The 19,983-nt window shown below is 37.1% G+C and overlaps 2 protein-coding genes and 2 long non-coding RNA genes across 6 annotated transcripts; all 4 read left to right on the top strand.

The window, feature by feature from the left end:
* Positions 1–1,409: 1,409 nt before the first annotated feature.
* LOC123879127 (protein FAM136A) lies at positions 1,410–10,843 on the top strand. Of its 2 annotated transcripts, XM_045926676.1 has the most exons (5): positions 1,410–1,610; positions 2,531–2,650; positions 3,716–3,814; positions 4,656–4,821; positions 10,833–10,843. In XM_045926676.1, exons 1-4 carry the CDS (start codon positions 1,524–1,526, stop codon positions 4,788–4,790), a joined length of 441 nt encoding a protein of 146 aa, XP_045782632.1. In that variant the 5' UTR covers positions 1,410–1,523; the 3' UTR covers positions 4,791–4,821; positions 10,833–10,843. The 2 variants fall into 2 exon arrangements, with proteins under 2 accessions (XP_045782632.1, XP_045782630.1); XM_045926674.1 differs by lacking the exon at positions 10,833–10,843 and having other exon boundaries at positions 4,656–4,914.
* Positions 10,244–12,236, top strand: LOC123879111. 2 transcript variants are annotated; one of them, XM_045926652.1, is made up of 2 exons: positions 10,244–10,377; positions 11,483–12,236. In XM_045926652.1, the coding sequence occupies exon 2, from the start codon at positions 11,488–11,490 to the stop codon at positions 12,157–12,159; it is 672 nt and encodes a 223-aa protein (XP_045782608.1). In that variant the 5' UTR covers positions 10,244–10,377; positions 11,483–11,487; the 3' UTR covers positions 12,160–12,236. The 2 variants fall into 2 exon arrangements, with proteins under 2 accessions (XP_045782608.1, XP_045782609.1); XM_045926653.1 differs by having other exon boundaries at positions 10,292–10,380; positions 11,481–12,236.
* Positions 12,237–13,197: 961 nt separating this feature from the next.
* On the top strand, positions 13,198–14,228 carry LOC123879131. Its single transcript, XR_006798950.1, has 2 exons — positions 13,198–13,423; positions 14,049–14,228. It is a non-coding gene; the product is annotated as an uncharacterized LOC123879131 (long non-coding RNA).
* A 2,912-nt stretch (positions 14,229–17,140) lies between these two features.
* Positions 17,141–19,229, top strand: LOC123879130. The gene is made up of 2 exons (XR_006798949.1): positions 17,141–17,429; positions 17,955–19,229. It is a non-coding gene; the product is annotated as an uncharacterized LOC123879130 (long non-coding RNA).
* Positions 19,230–19,983: the final 754 nt, after the last annotated feature.

Genomic DNA, 19,983 nt, shown 5'->3' on the forward strand with positions numbered 1-19,983 from the left:
TTTATAAATAAGAAAATTCAGAACCATTTTATATTTATTGATATTTTATCTGTGAATCGTGTCTTATCAGATCTTAGTCGATCTTTGTAAGTTTTAAAGAAGAAACGTTATTTTTAATATGATGATAATTGATAACGGAAACGTAATTTTACGCAAGAATTTATTCTAAGAATATCGATAGCTGAAAACTTAGCTCCTGAAATTAAATCACACTATCACATATATATGGTGCAGGGCTATTGCGTAATGCAGTCGCAATCAGCATAGTCTGACTATACTCTATTCACGGAAAAAAAACACACTAATATTATAAAGGCGAAAGTTTGTATGTGTGTGTGTGTATGTTTGTTACTCCTTCACGCAAAAACTACTAGACGGATTTGGGTGAAACTTTTTAATGGAGATAGATAATATCCTGGATTAGTACATAGGCTACTTTTTATCGCGGAAAATCAAAGAGCTCCCACGGGAATCCACGCAGGCGAAGTCGCGGACATCGGCTAGTGTTCCATAAAATAATGAAATAGTCTCGATTTGGTACCTGTTACATTGTGTTTAGTTGGGGTTGGTTAATAATGGGCATCCACGACTTTTACTTCACTAATCTGAAAGAAAACATAGTGAGACTACCTGCATGCCTGAAAGTTTCCCAATCTGCACTTGGCCAGCTTAGGCTATGCCTATAGGGCTCTTAAAATAAAAAAATAAACTATTGTTACTGTCAGTTGTCATTGTTGTGTCAGTTGGCAGTGTTTTCACTTTTAGATATTTTACCTTATTTTAGGGCGAAACAAATATTATTGGGTACGACTTAGGGCGTTCTTATGGTGGCAGGAATTTAGGGTAATTTGGGTTAAAATCGAACTTCAGATGGTAACCCTATATCCAGCTAATATAACTTTTGTATTTCTTTTAATTTACCAAAAAGAATAGGTAGAAAGAGGTGGAAATTGTCCTCCATTACCACCTCTTTCTACCTATTCTTTTAAAATATTTAATAACAGAGTATTTTTCAGTGTAATTAATAGGGTAGGTACCTAGGATTATATGATCAAGGTGAATTCCTACAGAAACTGGGGTAAAGCCAAAATTGTAAGTAGAAACACTGTGGGCGACTTGTCTGTGTTGGTGTTAGCTGGCGGGCGTGCTCTGCCTTTTTGGAGTGTTTTTTTTGTTAAAACTGACTGGAAAGCGCTCTGAGGGGGTGCCATGCGTGTATCGGCGAGCGCCGGCACAGACCGGGTCCATAATCGTATAGTTTAATTGACTTGTTACAAATAACTACAAACTTGACATCAAGCTTGACATTGGCTTATCTTTGTAAAGCCAGACGAGAGAGAGAAAAAAAAAAGAAACACTGTTGCTGGTTGTCAGTGTCAATTTCACGTGATATGATATTTGACACTGACAGTTGACAGTGTGATTTGCTGATTAGCTGAAACCAGCTGAAACTTGATGCGGTTTCGGCAATAAAAATTAAAAATCATTAATATTAATAAACAGTGCAAATATTATTTACAAAAATGGTGGAAGCGCAAAAATATAGGATCGAGCAAGAGATGACTAATCTAGTCAATGAGCTAGACAGAAGTTATTTGAGAAAAATGCAGGTCAGTTTGATTTTGAGGTTAGGCCTTCGCCTTATCGGGATAGCTTATGCAACTTTTAACGGAATTTGTATCCTGGAGGACAAGTTACTACGCAGATAAAGTAATTTTGGTCCGGTAGCTGCCTATTTTAAAAAAGTTTGAAGAGAAATCTGTTTTCGCTTTTATTAAAAAGAAAAATTTCTAAAAAATTGCGCTCATCTGTTGCTCTATTCCGGCATGATTGGTGAACAAACCAATAAACCAACAGACAAACACTTTCGCATGTATAATATGATGCTGCAAGGGACCTGACCACCATGGGATGGGATGGGATTTAGAAACTGTTGTTTATAAATTGATATTGAAGGTATCTTTACCAAGTAAAGACTGTCGTTTGTGTTCGAGGACCCAACTCCTCAATCCTGATGCTGTAAGGAATTACATTCCTAAATCCTTGTGATCACAGAGGATTTTTAAAGGATCATCCGTTTAAATGTTTTACGACAGAAATACTTTGCATCCCTGGGACGGGCTATTATGGAGAGGCTACTTTTGTCCAGGAAAATCAAAAGTTCCCACGGGATGTTTAAAAATCTAATATGTATTTGTATATACTATTTTTTTTGTTTAATATTGATTTTTAACCCCCAACCCAAAAAGAGGGGTGTTATAAGTTTGACGTGTGTATCTGTCTGTGGCATCGTAGCGCCTAAACGAATGAACCGATTTTAATTTAGTTTTTTTTGTTTGAAAGGGGGCTTGATCGAGAGTGTTCTTAGCTATAATTCAAGAAATTCTGTTCAGCCGTTTGAAAGTTATCAGCTCTTTTCTAGTTACTGTAACCTTCACGTGTCGGGGGTGTTATAAATTTTTAATTTACACTTGTTTAAATCTAAATCCATGCAGGCATCTAGTAGTGAAAAAAATAAAATCTGTTTTAGGGTGACATGCACAGATGCGCTGCAAAATGCTGTGACGACCAGCAGTCCTCACTGGAAAGGGTTCACGGATGTATAGAGAACTGCACCACATCGTTAAACCAGGCTAACAATTATGTACAGGTAAGTTTTCACTCATCATAAGCAGTGATAGCCTAGTGGTTAAAAGGGGTGATAGTCTAGTGGATAAGATGTGGACCTCGTAATCAGAGTGTCCGGGGTTGATCCTGGGTATGCACCTCTTTTTTAGAGATATTGGTACTGATTCCGTTGGCAACTAAATTTTAGAGTATTCGTATCCTCTTCTTACTAATGTAATATGAAAAGGACAAACACAAATTTAATTTAAAGCTGTCAACCCTCGTGACTTTAGCTACCAGTCCCGAGCCTATTGTTTAAATTTGTAGGGTGCACTAAAATTTAGATTCTTTCTCCATAATGTTCTCAAAGGTGTGTGAAGCATCTCTACTAAATTGACAGCTCTGTAACTAGTGCTATCCTTTTCTATAGAGAGCATTATGAAAGAGATAGCAATACATTTAGATCTCAAAATTTATTATTAACTTAGAGATTATGTATGTAACAGAATGTTACATACATTTCTTGTTTTCCCCCTGTAGCCTTCAATTTATTTTGGCAAATACTTCCTTACTCATTTTTATTCCATACTAGCTGATGCCCGCGACTTCGCCCGCGTGGATTTAGGTTTTTCAAAATCCCGTGGGAACTCTTTGATTTTCCGGGATAAAAAGTAGCCTATGTGCTAATCCAGGATATTATCTATCTCCATTCTAAATTTCAGCAAATCCGTCCAGTAGTTTTTGCGTGAAGGAGTAACAAACATACACACACACACACACACACACATACAAACTTTCTCCTTTATAATATTATTGTGACTAAAAATAAAAATTGAACTATTATCTGTCAGTTATTTCATTCAGAAATCATAACAGCTAGTTATCATCATCTCTTCTCAGACTTGGGCTCGTTTAGAACCGTCGTAGCTTTAGTTTTAAGTTACGTATTAATTATTATCACCACTATATCGACCATCAAAAGGAGTACAATTGTACCTACTTTGAATAAATGATTTTGACTTTGACTTTGACTTTGGCTCTAATGAGCTCCAACACAGCTGGTCCTCAGCCTTCCTCACTAAAGCTGTATTAAAAATTTATTTTACAGAAAGAAATGAATCTCCTACAGAACAGACTGCAGCGTTGTGTTATGGACTGTAATGATTCAGCAAGAGATAGGTTAGGGCCGGACCCTAGTCAAGAAACTGTGAGTATTTTACAAAATGGATAATCAACAAGTGAAGGTTACAGTAACTAGAAAAGAGCTGATAACTTTCAAACGGCTGAACCGATTTTCTTGGATTATAGCTTAGAACACTCGATCAAGCCACTTTTCAAACAAAAAAAACTTAATTAAAATCGGTTCATTAGTTTAGGAGCTACGATGCCACAGACAGATACACACGTCAAACTTATAACACCCCTCTTTTTGGGTCGGGGGTTAAAAATGAATTGTCAAATGCCTTCCTACCGAGAAGAACCAGCAAGAAACTCGATGGTTGCTGTTTTCAAACTTTGTTCACATGGACTACACTACACAAATTCCCAAACCCGTATTCTACCCCCATAGGTGATAAATTTTTAAAAATGGATGTCTATCTACTTCATACTTTTTATCTCCAGTAGTTTCAGCTATGTGTTGATAGATCAGTCAGTCAGTCACCTTTTCCTTTTATGTATTGAGACTAGCTGATGTCCGCGACATCGTTCCAGTGGATATAGGTTTTTAAAAATCCTGTGAGAACTCATTGATTTTCCATATTTTCTATATGATTTGACATATCCACAGTATAATCTATCTCCATTCCTCAGCCAAACCCGTCCAGTAGTTATTTGCGTGAAGGAGTAACAAACTTACACACACACATACCCACAAACTTTCACCTTTATAATATTAGTGTGATAGGCTACAACGCTGTGTAAGCTGAATTGTACTTTATTGCATCGTAACAAGAGTTGTTATTAATTAAAATGTCTGCAAAGTCCTCCTTCTTTACCTGGAAGGTACTAATAAGTACTCTGTGATAAAAGTATATTTTTTTTTACAGATCGACAAATGTACGATAGAATTTGAGAAGTGTGCAATCAAATGTGTTGACAAACACATAGCCTTGATCCCTAGCATGATGAAGTCCATGAAGAAGGTCCTAGCCAGTGGGAAACCCCCTCCAATGAGCGAATGAATATATATACTAAATTAGATGTTCTAAGATAGTTTAACACTGGTGGTAAAGTGGGAAGGGCACGGAACCTTAAAGCTCATTTTTAACCGACTTCGAAAAGATATAAAAAAAAGACTATAATATATACCTACTAATCTATACTAATAAATAAAATTGGAGTGTCTGTCTGTAATTTCAAAATAACCACCTCATATTAAGCTCATAGGGTTATTTGAACCTTAACTGAATCACACGTTTTTAAAATTTTTGTCTGTCTGTCTGTCTGTCTGTCTGTCTGTTTGAAAAGGCTAATCTTGGGAACGGCTGAACCGATTTTGACGGGATTTTCACAGTCAAGTAGAGAATTGACCAGGGAGTAACATAGGCTACTTTTTTAACCGACTTTCAAAAAGGGAGTTGTGTTTTTCTACCTATGTACACCCAAATCTCCGAGATTTCTGAACCGATTTGCGTCATTTCTTTTTTAATCGATAGAGGAACTTTGCGACATTGTTTCATAAAAAATTTGGAGTCCAACTCCTCAATCCTGATGCTGAAGGGGATCTGACCAATCCACGCGGGTGAAGCTGCGGGCATCAGCTAGTATAAAAATAATATGTATCCCATAGTGAAAAATCGGTTTAAAAAAGGTAAAACTGTAGTTGTATTCATTATACTGAATATTGCTGCTCTAGTAATAACAACTCTATGCTTACATGTACTTTGTTGTTATATATACGTTTCTGACGCATTTATAAGCCTTAATTCGCACAAGCGTTAAGAGGGCTCTCTCCGTCACTCGTTTCATACAATCGTAGTTCCAATTTCATTTGAATATTAAGCAACCAAAGTCCATGAAATTTTGCAGACATATTTTGGAAACTAATATCTGTGTCTGTGGTGTTTTAGAATTTTCTAAAAATGTGTAGTTTTAAAATTACAGGGGCTCAAAGATTTGTATGAAATTTTTTAAGACCTCGTAACTTTGAAACCGAATATTTTAACAGAAATCTGGAAAACCACAGACATAGATATTAGTTTCTAGAATATGTCTGCAAAATTTCATGGACTTTGGTTGCTTAATATTCAAATGAAATTGGAACTACGATTGTATGAAACGAGTGACGGAGAGAGCCCTCTTAAAACCCGGCGTTGCGCTGAGATCCGAAGTGCGCGTTAAAAAGCGTTGACGTGTGAACAGATACTTGGGAATGCATTTGTTCTATTTGAACGCTTTTTTAACGCTGGTGCGAATGAGGCCTAAAGGTACAATATTATATTATGTACAGTTTACATTGTTAAGAATAAGTAAAATTGTAGGTAGTTACGAATAAAAGATTTGTTGATTAAAGTATTTTTTATTTTCTTAACATCTATTCTACTAATCTATACTAATCTACACTAATATATATATATTATAATAAATAAAATTGAAGTGTCTGTCTGTAATTTCCAAATAACTACCTCATATAATTAAGCTCATAGGGTTATTTGAACGATACCATAACTGAATCACACGTTTTAAAAATTTTTGTCTGTCTGTCTGTTTGAAAAGGCTAATCTTCGGAACGGCTGAACCGATTTTGACGGGATTTTCACAGACAAGTAGAGGATTGACCAGGGTGTACCATAGGCTACTTTTTTAACCGACTTTCAAAAAGGGAGTTGTGTTTTTCTACCTATGTACACCGAAATCTCCGAGATTTCTGAAGCGATTTGCGTCATTTCTTTTTTAATCGATAGAGAAACTTTTTGACATTGTTTCATAAAAAAATTGGGATTCCAACTCCTCAATTCTGATGCTGCAGGGGATCTGACCAATCCACGCGGGCGAAGCTGCGGGCATCAGCTAGTTTTTTATAATAAAGAGGTAATGCAAGGAACCAAAAGCTTAATTTTCTATTATGCGCCAAACCAAAGAAATCTGTATGGTGCAACATGCAGCATGCGACATGCACCGCCCGCCCTCCCACTGATAAACATGCACCAAGCAAGCCACACGCACCACCACCACGCAGCACCACACAAATCCCAACACCACTCGACGCACGTTTCGCCCCGACACCGGAGCATCCTCAGGAGATGTAGACCTTACAATGCCTAGTTGCAATTATGCCTGCTTGGTGGTTGGCTTTTCCTGCATGTTTATCAGTGGGAGGGCGGGCGGTGCATGTCTCATGCTGCATGTTGCACCATACAGATTTGTCTGGTTTAGCGGATTGTAGCAAATTAAGGTTTTGGTTCCTTGTATATCATGGACTGCCGCAAAATAATACCTGCTTAGGTATACTACATTTAAAGAGATAATGTTTATAAGTTTGTTTGTAGGGGGTAATCTCTGGAACTACTGAACCGATTTAAAAAATTCTTGCACCAGTAGAAAACTACATTATTCCTAAGTTACGTAGGCTATATTTTATTTAAAAAAAATTAGAGATCCCTACGAAATTGTAAGAAGCTACCCGTGCGAAGCCGCTTACTACGGAATGCATACTAACACGCGAAATTGTGTGTCTGTCTGTTAGCTTTTTGCGGCACATCGCTTACTTAACCGATTAGATTGCATCACTTGCCACCACGTGAGATTGCAGTCAAGGGATAACACTTGTATCTGAATTTAAAAAAAAACAAGTTCGATATAGTTCAGTTAGTTCGCTTAGTTTAACTTAGTAGTTCGCGATGTGAGTATGACGTCATAGCTATGTGAACTAAGCTAGGTCAAGTTAACTAAGCCTAGTTCGCGGTATGGCCTGCGCATTTACCACTTCTATAAAGTGCCTATTCTTTGGGTCCTACTGTATGGTCTGAACTCAGAATTCATACACGTATACTTAGTACGCGACAGATCGAAATGGCAAATGGGGTATCAGACTAATATTATAAAGGCGATAGTATGTGTGTGTATGTTTGTTACTCCTTCACGTAAAAACCACTGGACGGATTTGGCTGAAATTCGGAATGGAGATAGATAATACCCTGGATTAGCACATAGGCTACTTTTTATCCCGGAAAATCAAAGAGATCCCACGGGATTTCAAAAAACCTAAATTCACGCGGGCGAAGTCGCGGGCATCGGCTAGTAATATTATAAAGGCGAAAGTATGTGTGTGTATGTTTGTTACTCCTTCACGTAAAAACCACTGGATGAAATTTGGAATGGAGATAGATAACATCCTGGATTAGCACATAGGCTACTTTTTATCCCGGAAAATCAAAGAAATCACACGGGATTTCGAAAAACCTAAATTCACTAGTCAGCTAGTAAATTATGAGGCGGGGGTCGCTCCACACACCCGCTGCATAGCGCGGACGACGATCCCGATTGCCATCTCGACTTGTCGCGAACTATAGGTACCTACCTATATGAAACACGACATTCGTGAGGATAAGCAAATGGGTATTAACGTTTATTATGTAAAACATTGCACCTACTATAGTTTTTCTAGTATGTAATTGTACATCTATTGCACAAAACTACCTATATTAAATGAAGAGAGGTTTTGTAAATGGGTCTCTAAGTAAGTGAGTGGTATCACAGTTACAATGGCTGCATTTTACAAGTTTATTTTCTTCCTAGCTTTTTGCAGCGTAAGTATTTTGATATATCTAGGTCTAGGTAGTTTTTTTCTCTCTTGTCTGGCTTTACTTAGATTAGCCAATGTCAAGTTTGTAGTTATTTACAAGTTAGGGAAACTATACATGGTGTTTGATAATTAGTATATAAGGACGACACGTACCCATGCTACTTTGATCTGATAAATACAATGCTGAAGTATAATCTATACTTAGGTATTAAATAATAATAAATAAAATTGGAGTGTCTGTCTGTAATTTCGAAATAACTACCTCATATTAAGCTCATAGGGTTATTTGAACGATACCTTAACTGAATCACACGTTTTTAAAATTTTTGTCTGTCTGTCTGTCTGTCTGTCTGTCTGTTTGAAAAGGCTAATCTTTGGAACAGCTGAACCGATTTTGACGGGATTTTCACAGACAAGTAGAGGATTGACCAGGGCGTAACATAGGCTACTTTTTTAACCGACTTTCAAAAAGGGAGTTGTGTTTTTCTACCTATGTACACCGAAATCTCTGAGATTTCTGAACCGATTTGCGTAATTTTTTTTTTTTTAATCGATAGAGGAACTTTGCGACATTGTTTCATAAAAAATTTGGATTCCAACTCCTCAATCCTGATGCTGCAAGGGATCTGACCAATCCACGCGGGCGAAGCTGCGGGCATCAGCTAGTGACGAAATAAAATTGTAAAAATTTCCGTACAGTTTTTATTTTTCATTTTTTCATGTCAAAGTTTTCATGATCCTAACGTGCCCTAACTCACTGAGATCGTTGGCCATCTTTAAATAGGCGGAGGCAACGATCTCAGTGAGCTAGGGCACGTTAGGGTCATGAAAACTTTGACATGAAAAAATAATAAAAAAAATTTGTTAAAAAGCTAAATTCCACGCGGACGAAGTCGCGGGCATCCTTTAGTTTATTACAATCTTTTCCAGATGTATGCTGCTGCAATGGATGTTTTAATATCCCCTAACGGATATTATACGTCTCTAGCTGAGTACGGATGCATGCCGGTAGCTGAGTGTGGATGCTACATGCCTGCATGCGGATATACGGCTACGAATGCATGCGGATATAATATACCTGTTCGGGTGCCTGAGTCATATGTGACTATGCCTGCATGCGGATGTATGTCTGTATCTGAGTACGGATATACACCCATGCCGGAATACGGATGCACAGCCATGCCTGCGTGCGGATGCACAGCCATGCCTGCGTGCGGGTGCACAGCCAAGCCTGCGTGCGGGTGCACCGTACCTTCATACGAGCCTGTGTGTGCATGCGGTATATCCACGCTCGGCTGCACCATACCACCATTAGCACCCGTGCTCGGATGCCCGAAGTATCTACGACAAATCACCATACCACGTCCACCTTGTATAGATGTAATAACTATTTAAAAGGATTATTAAAAAATGTTTTGAAAATATAAGCGTGTTTTATTCATCCGACGGACCTACTTAGTAATAGGTTAGTAGAAGGACAGATTTTAGGCAAATGTAGACTTTAAAATTTCATCATTTATTTATTTCACGTGTTTTTTTAAAAATTATAGTTAGCTAGCGCTTGGCTGCAATCAGACTCGCTAGCAAGTGATGATGCAGCCTAATAGATAGCCTAGATATTAGTTTCTAGAATATGTCTGCATTTCATGGACTTTGGTTGCATAATATTCAAATGAAATTGGAACTACGTTTGTATGGAGCGAGTGACGGAGAGACCCATCTTAAACTGCAACGGCATTTATTATCGGCGATATCGCAATTAATTGAAACCTGTCAACTGTAAAAATCTTCATCTAAAACTATGAATATTGCACGTAATTCTAAGTTTATTACCTACTGATAACAATTCATGTGTTAACGAGTTACATAAGATCGATCTTAATAATCTTTTTACAAAGATTTAAGATAATAATTAATATTGCGTTATTTCTTTTTATAAAAGGTTAATTGTTTTCGGAAGTGATCATTAGTAATCGTTTTTTGGTTGGGAGGAGTCAAAATAATTTCAACTGACTTCATCTAAAGTAGGTAAGACATTTTCCAGAGTGGAACTCAGGGAAAAGGCCTTTTTATGACTTTCCTGGCGCTGTGGTCTTATTAGTGAGAGGTCCCAGGTTTCAAATCCTGGCAGGGAAAATTTAGAATTTTAATAATATCTTTATTTATTCAAGCAACAAAGGCCCACAATATTATGTTAGTAAACATCTTAACCTATGTTAGTAACTAAATTATAATGTAATGTATGTTAGTAAGAAACTTATTCTATGTTAGTTAATATAATTAATATACTTATTAACTAATGCAGACATCCAGTGCGCTTTGAGAGCGCTGTCCTGTCTGTCTGCTATCACCTTCAGGATAATGTTGGGACTTCTCTCCAGCCTGCTTTTAATTGAGGCGATTTTATAATTTCAAAATTTTCTTGATCTGATCTGGTGGGAGTCTTCGGCCGTAGCTAGCTACAATCCTACCGGCAAAGCCGTGCCGCCAAGCGATTCAGCGTTCCGATATGATGCCGTGTAGAAACCAAAGTATGGGTTTAATAAAAACCGGCTAAGTGCTAGTCAGACTCGCGCACTGAGGGTTCTGTACTCGGGTATTTTTTCCAACATTTTGCACGATAAATCAAAAACTATTATACTTACATAAAAATATAGGTTTCTTGACAGACACGACGGACGGATGGATGGACAGACAGACAGACAACAAAGTGATCCTATAAGGGTTCCGTTTTTCCTTTTGAGGTACGGAACCCTAAAAACTGCCAATCCCCTTTCTTCCATCTTAGACTGCATCATCACTACCACTAGTAAAAGTAGCAGTCAAGTGCTAACTTGTATCTGTATATAAATAACTAAAAACCGGCCAAGCGCGAGTCAAAATCACGCACCGAGGGTTCCGTACTATGGTATTTTTTCCGACATTTTTCATGATAAATCAAAATCTGTTTTAGAATGTACAGGTAAAGCCCTATCATATTATTATACCCCACTTAGTATAGTTATCTTACTTTGAAAATTGAAAATACGCCACGACTCCTGCCACTGGATCGAAAAATCGATAATTTAAATTCATCGCATCAATTGTGGTATTTTGAACCTTATATTATAACTTGTGTTTTTTTTCCAGTTAAGATGAGATACCAACTGTTAGTTTTGCTGACAGCTCTAACCTCTCAAACAGCATTTGCAAGATGTCGACGTATGGCCCGACGAAACCCTGTAATGGCAGCTTTACAAAACATCTTAACATCTGGCAATAGCATGCCAGTACAAATGCGAAACCGAAGATTACCAGTAGAAACTAGCATGCCAGTCAATATACCTTTGCCGTACATAAGAAACGTACAACAGAAATGCTCGTGCCAATTGGAGCAGCCATGCCAGACAGTGTTACCAGAAATGAGAGTGCCAGATATACTAACAATCCAGGAAATAAGGAGGCAAGAAGACGCGAGGATTCCAGAAATAAGGATGCCAGCAATGATTACCGAATTGCCAAAGCAATATATTCCGGATATGCCAGTCGCCTCTGTTATGATATCACCTGCTAGGTTTCTGCCTGAATTTAATGATATGCCATTGTTAATACGAAATAATCCAGAAATTACTAACGTGCCAGTAATACAAGAAAGATATGAATGTCCATGCCCTCTACCAAAGGCCTTAGTTAACCCGTTTTTACCCGCAGCTTCGCCCGTCTCTGCATATGCACCGCCAACTTCTAATTTACTACCACCTGCGACTCCTGGTCTAAGCAAAAATCAGCACTTAAGAAGAATACCTATTCCACCACCTACATTGTAGTAACTTTAATTTTTATGTAGTAAAGTATTCAAACTGTTTATTTATTTAATTAATAAAAAATGTGATCATATAATGATGCGTTTCAGTAAACCTTTTAAAACGATATTTATATTTTGACATGACTGCCAGAAAAAAATTATGTGTACTTTAGGGTGTATGTATGTGAGTTTCTTTATCCCACCGTAACTTCTAAATACCTGAATAGATTTGGATGTATGGGGTATCGTTAGAATCCATATATTATTCAAAGCAATTTTTTAAATAATTCAATAAAGTAGCTTAATGGTGCCATTTTTGATTGTTACAAATGTAACTCTTTACTTTGTTTTTTTTGGCAAGGAAGTTTTATGGTTTTAGTTACTTTAATTATGATTCGTTACATACCCATTTTTCACCTCAAATCTGTTCATAGTCCACCGACTGATTGCAGATGGAAGAGATATGAAAAAAAAAACATACTCATTATGTATAGAACGATGTAATCCTGTCATCGTGTTGTCGACCAATAGACGTCCACAGCTGGACACAGACGTCGTTAGTAGGGATTTCCATATGCCACGGTCTTGCACCCGCCTGGATCCAACGGCTTTCTGCGACTCATTTGATTTAGTCGATAGTCTTGATTCCAGATGTAGGAAAAAAATTAAGTATGACTAAAGTTCTTACAAACTAAAGCTGGTATCCAGTGCGATTTGAATACGCTCTCCTGTCTATAAACAAGCACCGTCAGAACAATATTGGAACTGCTCTACACTTCACTTCAAGTAAAAGTAGACTTGTTCGATCTTTTTTCTATAAGATTGCAAATAAATCGTTAACTTGCTTTTCTGCAAAGAAACTGGACGCTACAGTAATAAGGAAGGACCAAAAATATTACTCTGTCGAACTATACCAGAGAACCAAAAATTAATCAATACAAATAATATTGGATCCTAATTTTGCTCCACTAAGAATTTAAATTATGTAATGAAGAGTAAAATTATTTCAAAATTCTTTGGTTAACTTTCAAAATTACACAACTTTGGTGTCACAAAAGACGATAACAATTAATTTGTAACAGCATGTTATTATTTGAAATATTCATAGCAATGAATACGTATTTCTGTTGAATTCAAAATAATTTATTGTGAAAAATCTGATAAAATTCAAGCTATAAATAAAAACGTAGTACATAAAGGCGGTCACGGTACTTAAATTTTTATTTGCCACGTAATTTTAAAAAATGTTACTTTTCATTTTAATTTTAGCTGCATCTAATATTGGCGTGAGTATAATATTATCTTTTTTAATAATAACCATTCAGATTGTCCAACTATTTCAAAATGGTGGTAAACTTTATTTATTTTCCAAGTTATCGTTGTACATGACAATTTACCCACTATGTTTTTTTTGTATACATATAATAAAATTGGATCCCTAATTAATAAAATTAAACAGTTACCTATTATAATGATATCGAAATTCACGTTTTACAGATTTTACGTTAACAACATTATAAATGCGAAATATTACTTAATAATATAGATGCGAAAGTGTGTCTGTCTGTCTGTCTGTCTGTCTGCTACCTTTTCACGGCCCAACAGTTAAACCGATTCTGATGAAATTTGGTACAGAGTTAGCTTTTATCCCAGGGACGGACATAAACTACTTTTTATCGTGGAAAATCAAAGAGTTCCCACGGGATTCCTAAAGAGTAAAGACCCATCCGCTCAATGAATTTGTATTAAATTTGGTACCGAGGTAGCTTGCGTCCATGTTATTCACATAGACAACTTTTTATTCCGGAAAACCAAACAGTTCCCACGGGATCTTCAAAAACCTACATCCACGCGGACGAAGTCGCGGGCATCCTCTAGTTATTAATACTTAGTTTTAATTTCTTTTTATAGGTCCATTCTCTACGATGTGTAACACCTGCCAACCAACTTTGTTCTGGATCATACAATCAAATTACTTGCTCCAGAGATCCATATGAATCACCACCAATTCTACCTTGTGAAGGAATCTACTTACCACAAAAAGCCATGCCAGTGCCAGTAGCTGTCATGCCAGAAACAACCGTGTATTTACAGCAAACAACCGTGCCAGTGATTCCGTTTATTACCGAATTGCCAAACTGCCCGGACTTTTGTTTTAATGAAATTCTAATGTCACCATTAGGTTGTTTGGATCCGATATTAACTATTTATGGCACTGGCAATGTGTATTCCTTGCCAGAGTTGCCAGTAAGCCCTCTTTTGCCAGCTGCGTCGCCTGTTTGTTCACTGGCATCGCCATTTTCGAAGCTTATGCCACCTGTGTGTGATTATGAGTGTTACAGCCGTCCTATACCACCACCTTTTATATAGTTTAAAGCATAGATTATCAATAAAATATTGATTCGATTCTAGACTTTTATTAACCCCCGACCCAAAAAGAGGGGTGTTATAAGTTTGACGTGTGTATCTGTGTATCTGTGTGTCTGTCTGTGGCACCGTAGCGCCTAAACTAATGAACCGATTTTAATTTAGTTTTTTTTGTTTGAAAGGTGGCTTGATCGAGAGTGTTCTTAGCTATAATCCAAGAAAATCGGTTCGGCCGTTTGAAAGTTATTAGCTCTTTTATAGTTACTGTAACCTTCATTTGTCGGGGGTGTTGTAAATTTTTAATTTACATTTGTTTTCTTTCATTTAAAAAAACCCTCAATAGCATAATGGTTAAGGAGCGGACTGAATTCCGAAAGGTCGGCGGTTCAAACCGCACCCGTTGCACTAATGTCGTACCTACTCTCCGGCTCTTTCAAAATCAATGTACCTACTCCTAGAACAAGCTTTACGCATAGTTGGAGGGGAAAGGGGAATTTGAGTCATAATTAACATGACTAATATTCTTTAAAAAAATCAACATTACGATTTATAAGTGTGGGAGGCTCCGAGTTCATCTTGGCGGGGTGATTTACTTTCTTATGATATTTAAATTGGCTTTGATCTGGTCTAGTGGGAGGCTTTGGCCGTGGCTACTTACTATCTTATGTCCAATTAACACCAATCGCGTATGCAGCACGTACACGTGACACGTGACGCGCGTGAACCCATAGACGTAACTGCATGCATTGCGTCTACGTAAACGTTCACGCCACGCAAGCGGCCATGTCTCATACAGTTCCATACATTACAACGCTATGGTACGCGCTACGTCTACGCTTACGCAGCCTGTGTGAACGAGCTCTTACCGGGGAAGCCATGCCGAGACTCGCATTCGGTTGCGATACTGCATTGAAGTCAACTAGGCACTCATAATATGGGTTAAATAAAATCATTATCATCATCATCATCATCCTATGGCCGGCTCACTACAGAGCACGGGTCTCCTCTCAGAGTGAGAAGGGTTTTGGCCATAGTAGACTATGCCTGGTTGCACGGTAGACCACGCTGGCCAAGTTCGAATTGACAGACTTCACACACCTTTGAGAACATTAATGGATAACTCTCAGGCATGCAGGTTTCCTCACGATGTTTTCCTTCACCGTTAAATCAAGTGATATTTAATTACTTAAAACTCACATAACTCCGAAAAGTTAGAGGTACGTACCTGGGATCGAACCCTGATCTTTGATTAGTAAGCGGACGTCTGAAGTGAACCATTAGACCATCACAGCTAAATAAAATGAAGATGATAATTTATTTATTTTAGAAGTCTTTATTGTACAAATACATAATAGAAAAACAATACATAGATTAAGGGCGCAAAGGCGGCCTTATTGCTACAGCAATCTCTTACAGGCAACCTTTATGGTGAAAGGTTTTAATTGACCATTTTTTTTTTATTGAAAATATTACAATAAAACTTAAAGCTAGCCTTATCTAATTACTATACAAATCATGCCCGCGTGGAATGGTGCCAAGAATACTGGCAACATTTCCACGCTGGACAGCCAGGCTGATCCTTTGTGCAAAAAATGAGTCAGCCCTTCTGTCACCCGATGAGGCTAATAAACGCGGGGAAATGTCTCGTAACAATTTTTCAACTGGTCATTTAGGAGAATTTGAAGATTTTTAGGTCCATTTCACTCTTGTCATTATTGAAGATATTGTACGACATCCCACAGGAATGGGATTATAATATACATTAACCGACATCGTAACTCGTAGGCATTCGTAGCATCGTAGCATTATCGTAGCTCAATGAGTCAGGAGTCGGGCTCTCAAGGCTGAAGTAGCAATAGCAATACGCGGAATACATAGCTTGAATACAACTCAGAAACTTTATTATTGAACAAGTAGAAAGAAAAACCGGTCAAGTGTGAGTCGCTTACATGTTAGACTGTCACATCCATTACCACTGTCCGGTGAGATCGGAGTCAAAGGTTAACTTGTATGGGAATTTAAAAAAAACTGTCAACACATACTTATATGTGTTGACAGTTTTTCACCCGCATCTCCCCGTGCGGGAGAGTGCGGGTGACGTGCGGGGTGTCCCCTTGCCTCATACCCCGATTGGTGTACTATATCCACCTTCTCGCAATCTATTAATCATTTCTTTGGTCTTCCTCTTTCTTTACCCGACTGCGGCAAAGCCAAAAGGAAGGCTTATGATTTTAGCTGTCTATGTATGTATGTATGTTTGTATCCAAATTCTGCGTGTTCCACCGTAGTGCCTAAACCACTAAGCCGATTTTGATGAATGAGGTGTCAATTGATTCGTTGTAAAGATCCGGGCGACGTAGGCTATAGTTTTTACGAATAAAATTGTCCAACGGATGTTACATCAATAAAAGTGGAGGTCTCCAAAAATTCTTTTTGCTGTTGTATCGAGTGGGATGTCAAATGAAAGAGGAGAAAGTTCTGAGGTCATGAATATAAATGTACAACGACATTAAAATATATCAAGCGACAGAAAACAATTTTACTATAATATTTCAGCGTTTATTATGACGATCGCAGTCGGGTTTTAGTTTTCAACTTTATCTTGTCCTTAGACGTAATTTTGTCACGTATAATTATGATAAAAATAAAGATAATATATTTTGTAATAGATAGATATCTTTTACGTAATAATACGTAAGAACATGTTATATTTTGAGATAAAAGATTCTAAAATCATAATTTATGTAATTATGTATATACTATCTATTGCATAATTAATAGATCTCGTAAGATAAGCAGCTAGTTAATTATAATTTTACAGTATTTAAAGAATGGATTTTTCTTTCAAATACATTATCACTATTGAGATTAACTCGAAAAATGTACAAATTAATTGCACTTCTCTCAGTCTTTTTATTTATTAATGTAAGTAAAATAATTATTTAATTTAAAAAAAAAACAAATCATTATGTACTTGAATGAGAAAGAGATAAAGTAGTTAGTTTTAATTTTTATCCCCTTCAGGATAGAAAAAGTGATAAAGAGTTTTACCACACTAATATTTTTTTTACTACCACCCAAAAATCACCGCCTATACCATTACCAATGTTACCAACTTCAATTAAGGGGCATGAGACCGGCTTGCCAATTGCCGACTAATTTGTGAATAGTCGATACTTTAATAAATTTCTTAAACTGGACCTTTTCAAGTAAAGATTTTTATATAAATCTGTGAGGATGATACTGCCATTGTCGGAATCAGAATGCCATAAGCCTACGTTGTCGTATTAGTTTACAAATTGCGAAAAACCAAATTAAATTTGAATTTTGCGGGCAGGCCGGTCGCTTCGCCCTTAACTACGTTGCTTATAAAATTATTATTTTTATTGCTAACCTATCTGCTAAACTTTATCAAACTACCCACAGTATTAACCAACTTTTTTTTTTCAGAACACCAACGCTCAATACAAAATCACAGATGGCGTAGTACCACAGACAACAAAACTAACACCACAGAGTCCAACCTACAAAATAATAAGGAACGTTCCACCCGCAAGCCTTATTAATCCACTAACCCAGTCTTTCATGAAGCCGAAAAGGTATACCTTCAGAAGAATGACAGGTTTAGCTTCAAACCCTACTCAAAGACTCACAAAGAGACAGCAAGTCGCTGAAACTTTAAAACAGAAGGCTATAAAAAGCTTAATAGCGGCAAAAACTGTCCTTAATAAAGAACCTCTATCTGCCAATCCACAAATGAAAAGAATTATATCTGTCTACTAATACATTATACGCTGGACCTGCAATTGCCGATCTGTTTTTGAAGCAACTCGATTTTCGCCATTTTGGCGCTGATAGAAGCAGAGAACGTCTTGTGAGCGTATTCGGAACTAAATTGTAGTGCTAAGACATCTGTCAACATAGTGTCAACAGTCAATAAAAGTAACAGAACCAGATAATGAAGGCGCAACGTTGTTTAGTATTGTTGAATACAAAAATTAACATGGGCAAAAATTACAATTCTGTTCCTTTTAAAAATTACAAATTTTTACGATAAAAATTATATCAAAATTTAAAATTTAAAAACGTCTCTGACATCATGACAGGGGTTTTTCGTATATAAGGTCATAAAAAAACATAGTGTCAAGACGAAGACCATTTTGACACAAAGCGTCAATTTTAATTCCCGGTACCCTCAGTGGGGCGCTTCAAATCGCCACCAAAATAAAGTTTAATAAGACTTTGCTTACACTTAAGTTTCAGTTAAAATGAGATAGATTTATGCCAGTGGTATAGCGCTGTCTCGTTTTAACAGTGTCTTAAGTCTAGGCATAGTCGAAGTGTACTCTATAGATCTCAGCCTGTCTCTAAGCACACCTTTTTTTCCGCTGGTTTTTTTTTTTAAGCAATTACGCATCCCGCACAAAAGCGAGTATGTGGGACTCACTGGCAATGCTACAGCATTCTTCAGCATACCTTCTAAAAAGCCAAGCGGTACCGTCCGCGTCAAATATGAGGCGTCTCAGGATCCTGGGTATCGTATGCGGCTGAAAACGTCTCGACGTTGAACTGGGGCAGGTTTACTATGGCATTCCTATTCTAGCGTACTTGTATATTAATAGCTCTATTTCAGTGTAACTTCAGTTAGAAAAATAATGTTTAATTGGTGTTATTTATTAATTAATTTATTCTAGTAATAAGTATTGGAAAACAATAAAGCTATTGTAAAAAATATTAAAGACTGTTTTTTAGTAAGTTTAACCGTTGAATTGATACTTTATTATTTAGCAACTAAAGTTGCCATTATGCTCTGGTCACTTTAAGGTTAACGTCAATGCCTAACAACGCCATAATTATCACGATAATCAACGCGTTAAACTGAGTGGCCACACTTGAATGGTTAGCGTCTAATGCCAATTGAATTGGGCTTAAAATCGTCTAACGCCAAACGGCAATGTGAATGCCGTTAATCAAATTATCGCGTTGATCGTGGCTACATCTACGGTTAACGGGAAATGCCGCTGAAAAATGGATTAAGGAACGGCGGATTAACAGGGCTCTCTCCGTCACTTACTCCATACAATCGTAGCCCCAATTTCATTTGAATACTAAGCAACCAAAGTTCATGAAATTTTGCAGACATATTCTAGAAACTAATATCTGTGCCTGTGGTGTTTTAGATTTTTCTAAAAATATGTAGTTTTAAAATTACAGGGGATCAAGGATTTTTATGTGAATTTTTAAGACCGAGTAACTTTGAAACCGAATATTTTAACGGAAATCTGGAAAACCACAGACATAGATATTAGTTTCTAGAATATGTCTGCAAAATTTCATGGACTTTGGTTGCTTAGTATTCAAATGAAATTGGAACTATGATTGTATGAAACGAGTGACGGAGAGAGCCCTCTTAACGGCCAAAATTAACAATAATTAAATCCCATAGGTAATCAATCTGTCAATAAGCTATTTAGCTGGG

This window comes from Maniola jurtina, chromosome 27 (genome assembly GCF_905333055.1).
Source record: "Maniola jurtina chromosome 27, ilManJurt1.1, whole genome shotgun sequence".
Classification (NCBI taxonomy): Eukaryota; Metazoa; Arthropoda; class Insecta; order Lepidoptera; family Nymphalidae; genus Maniola; species Maniola jurtina.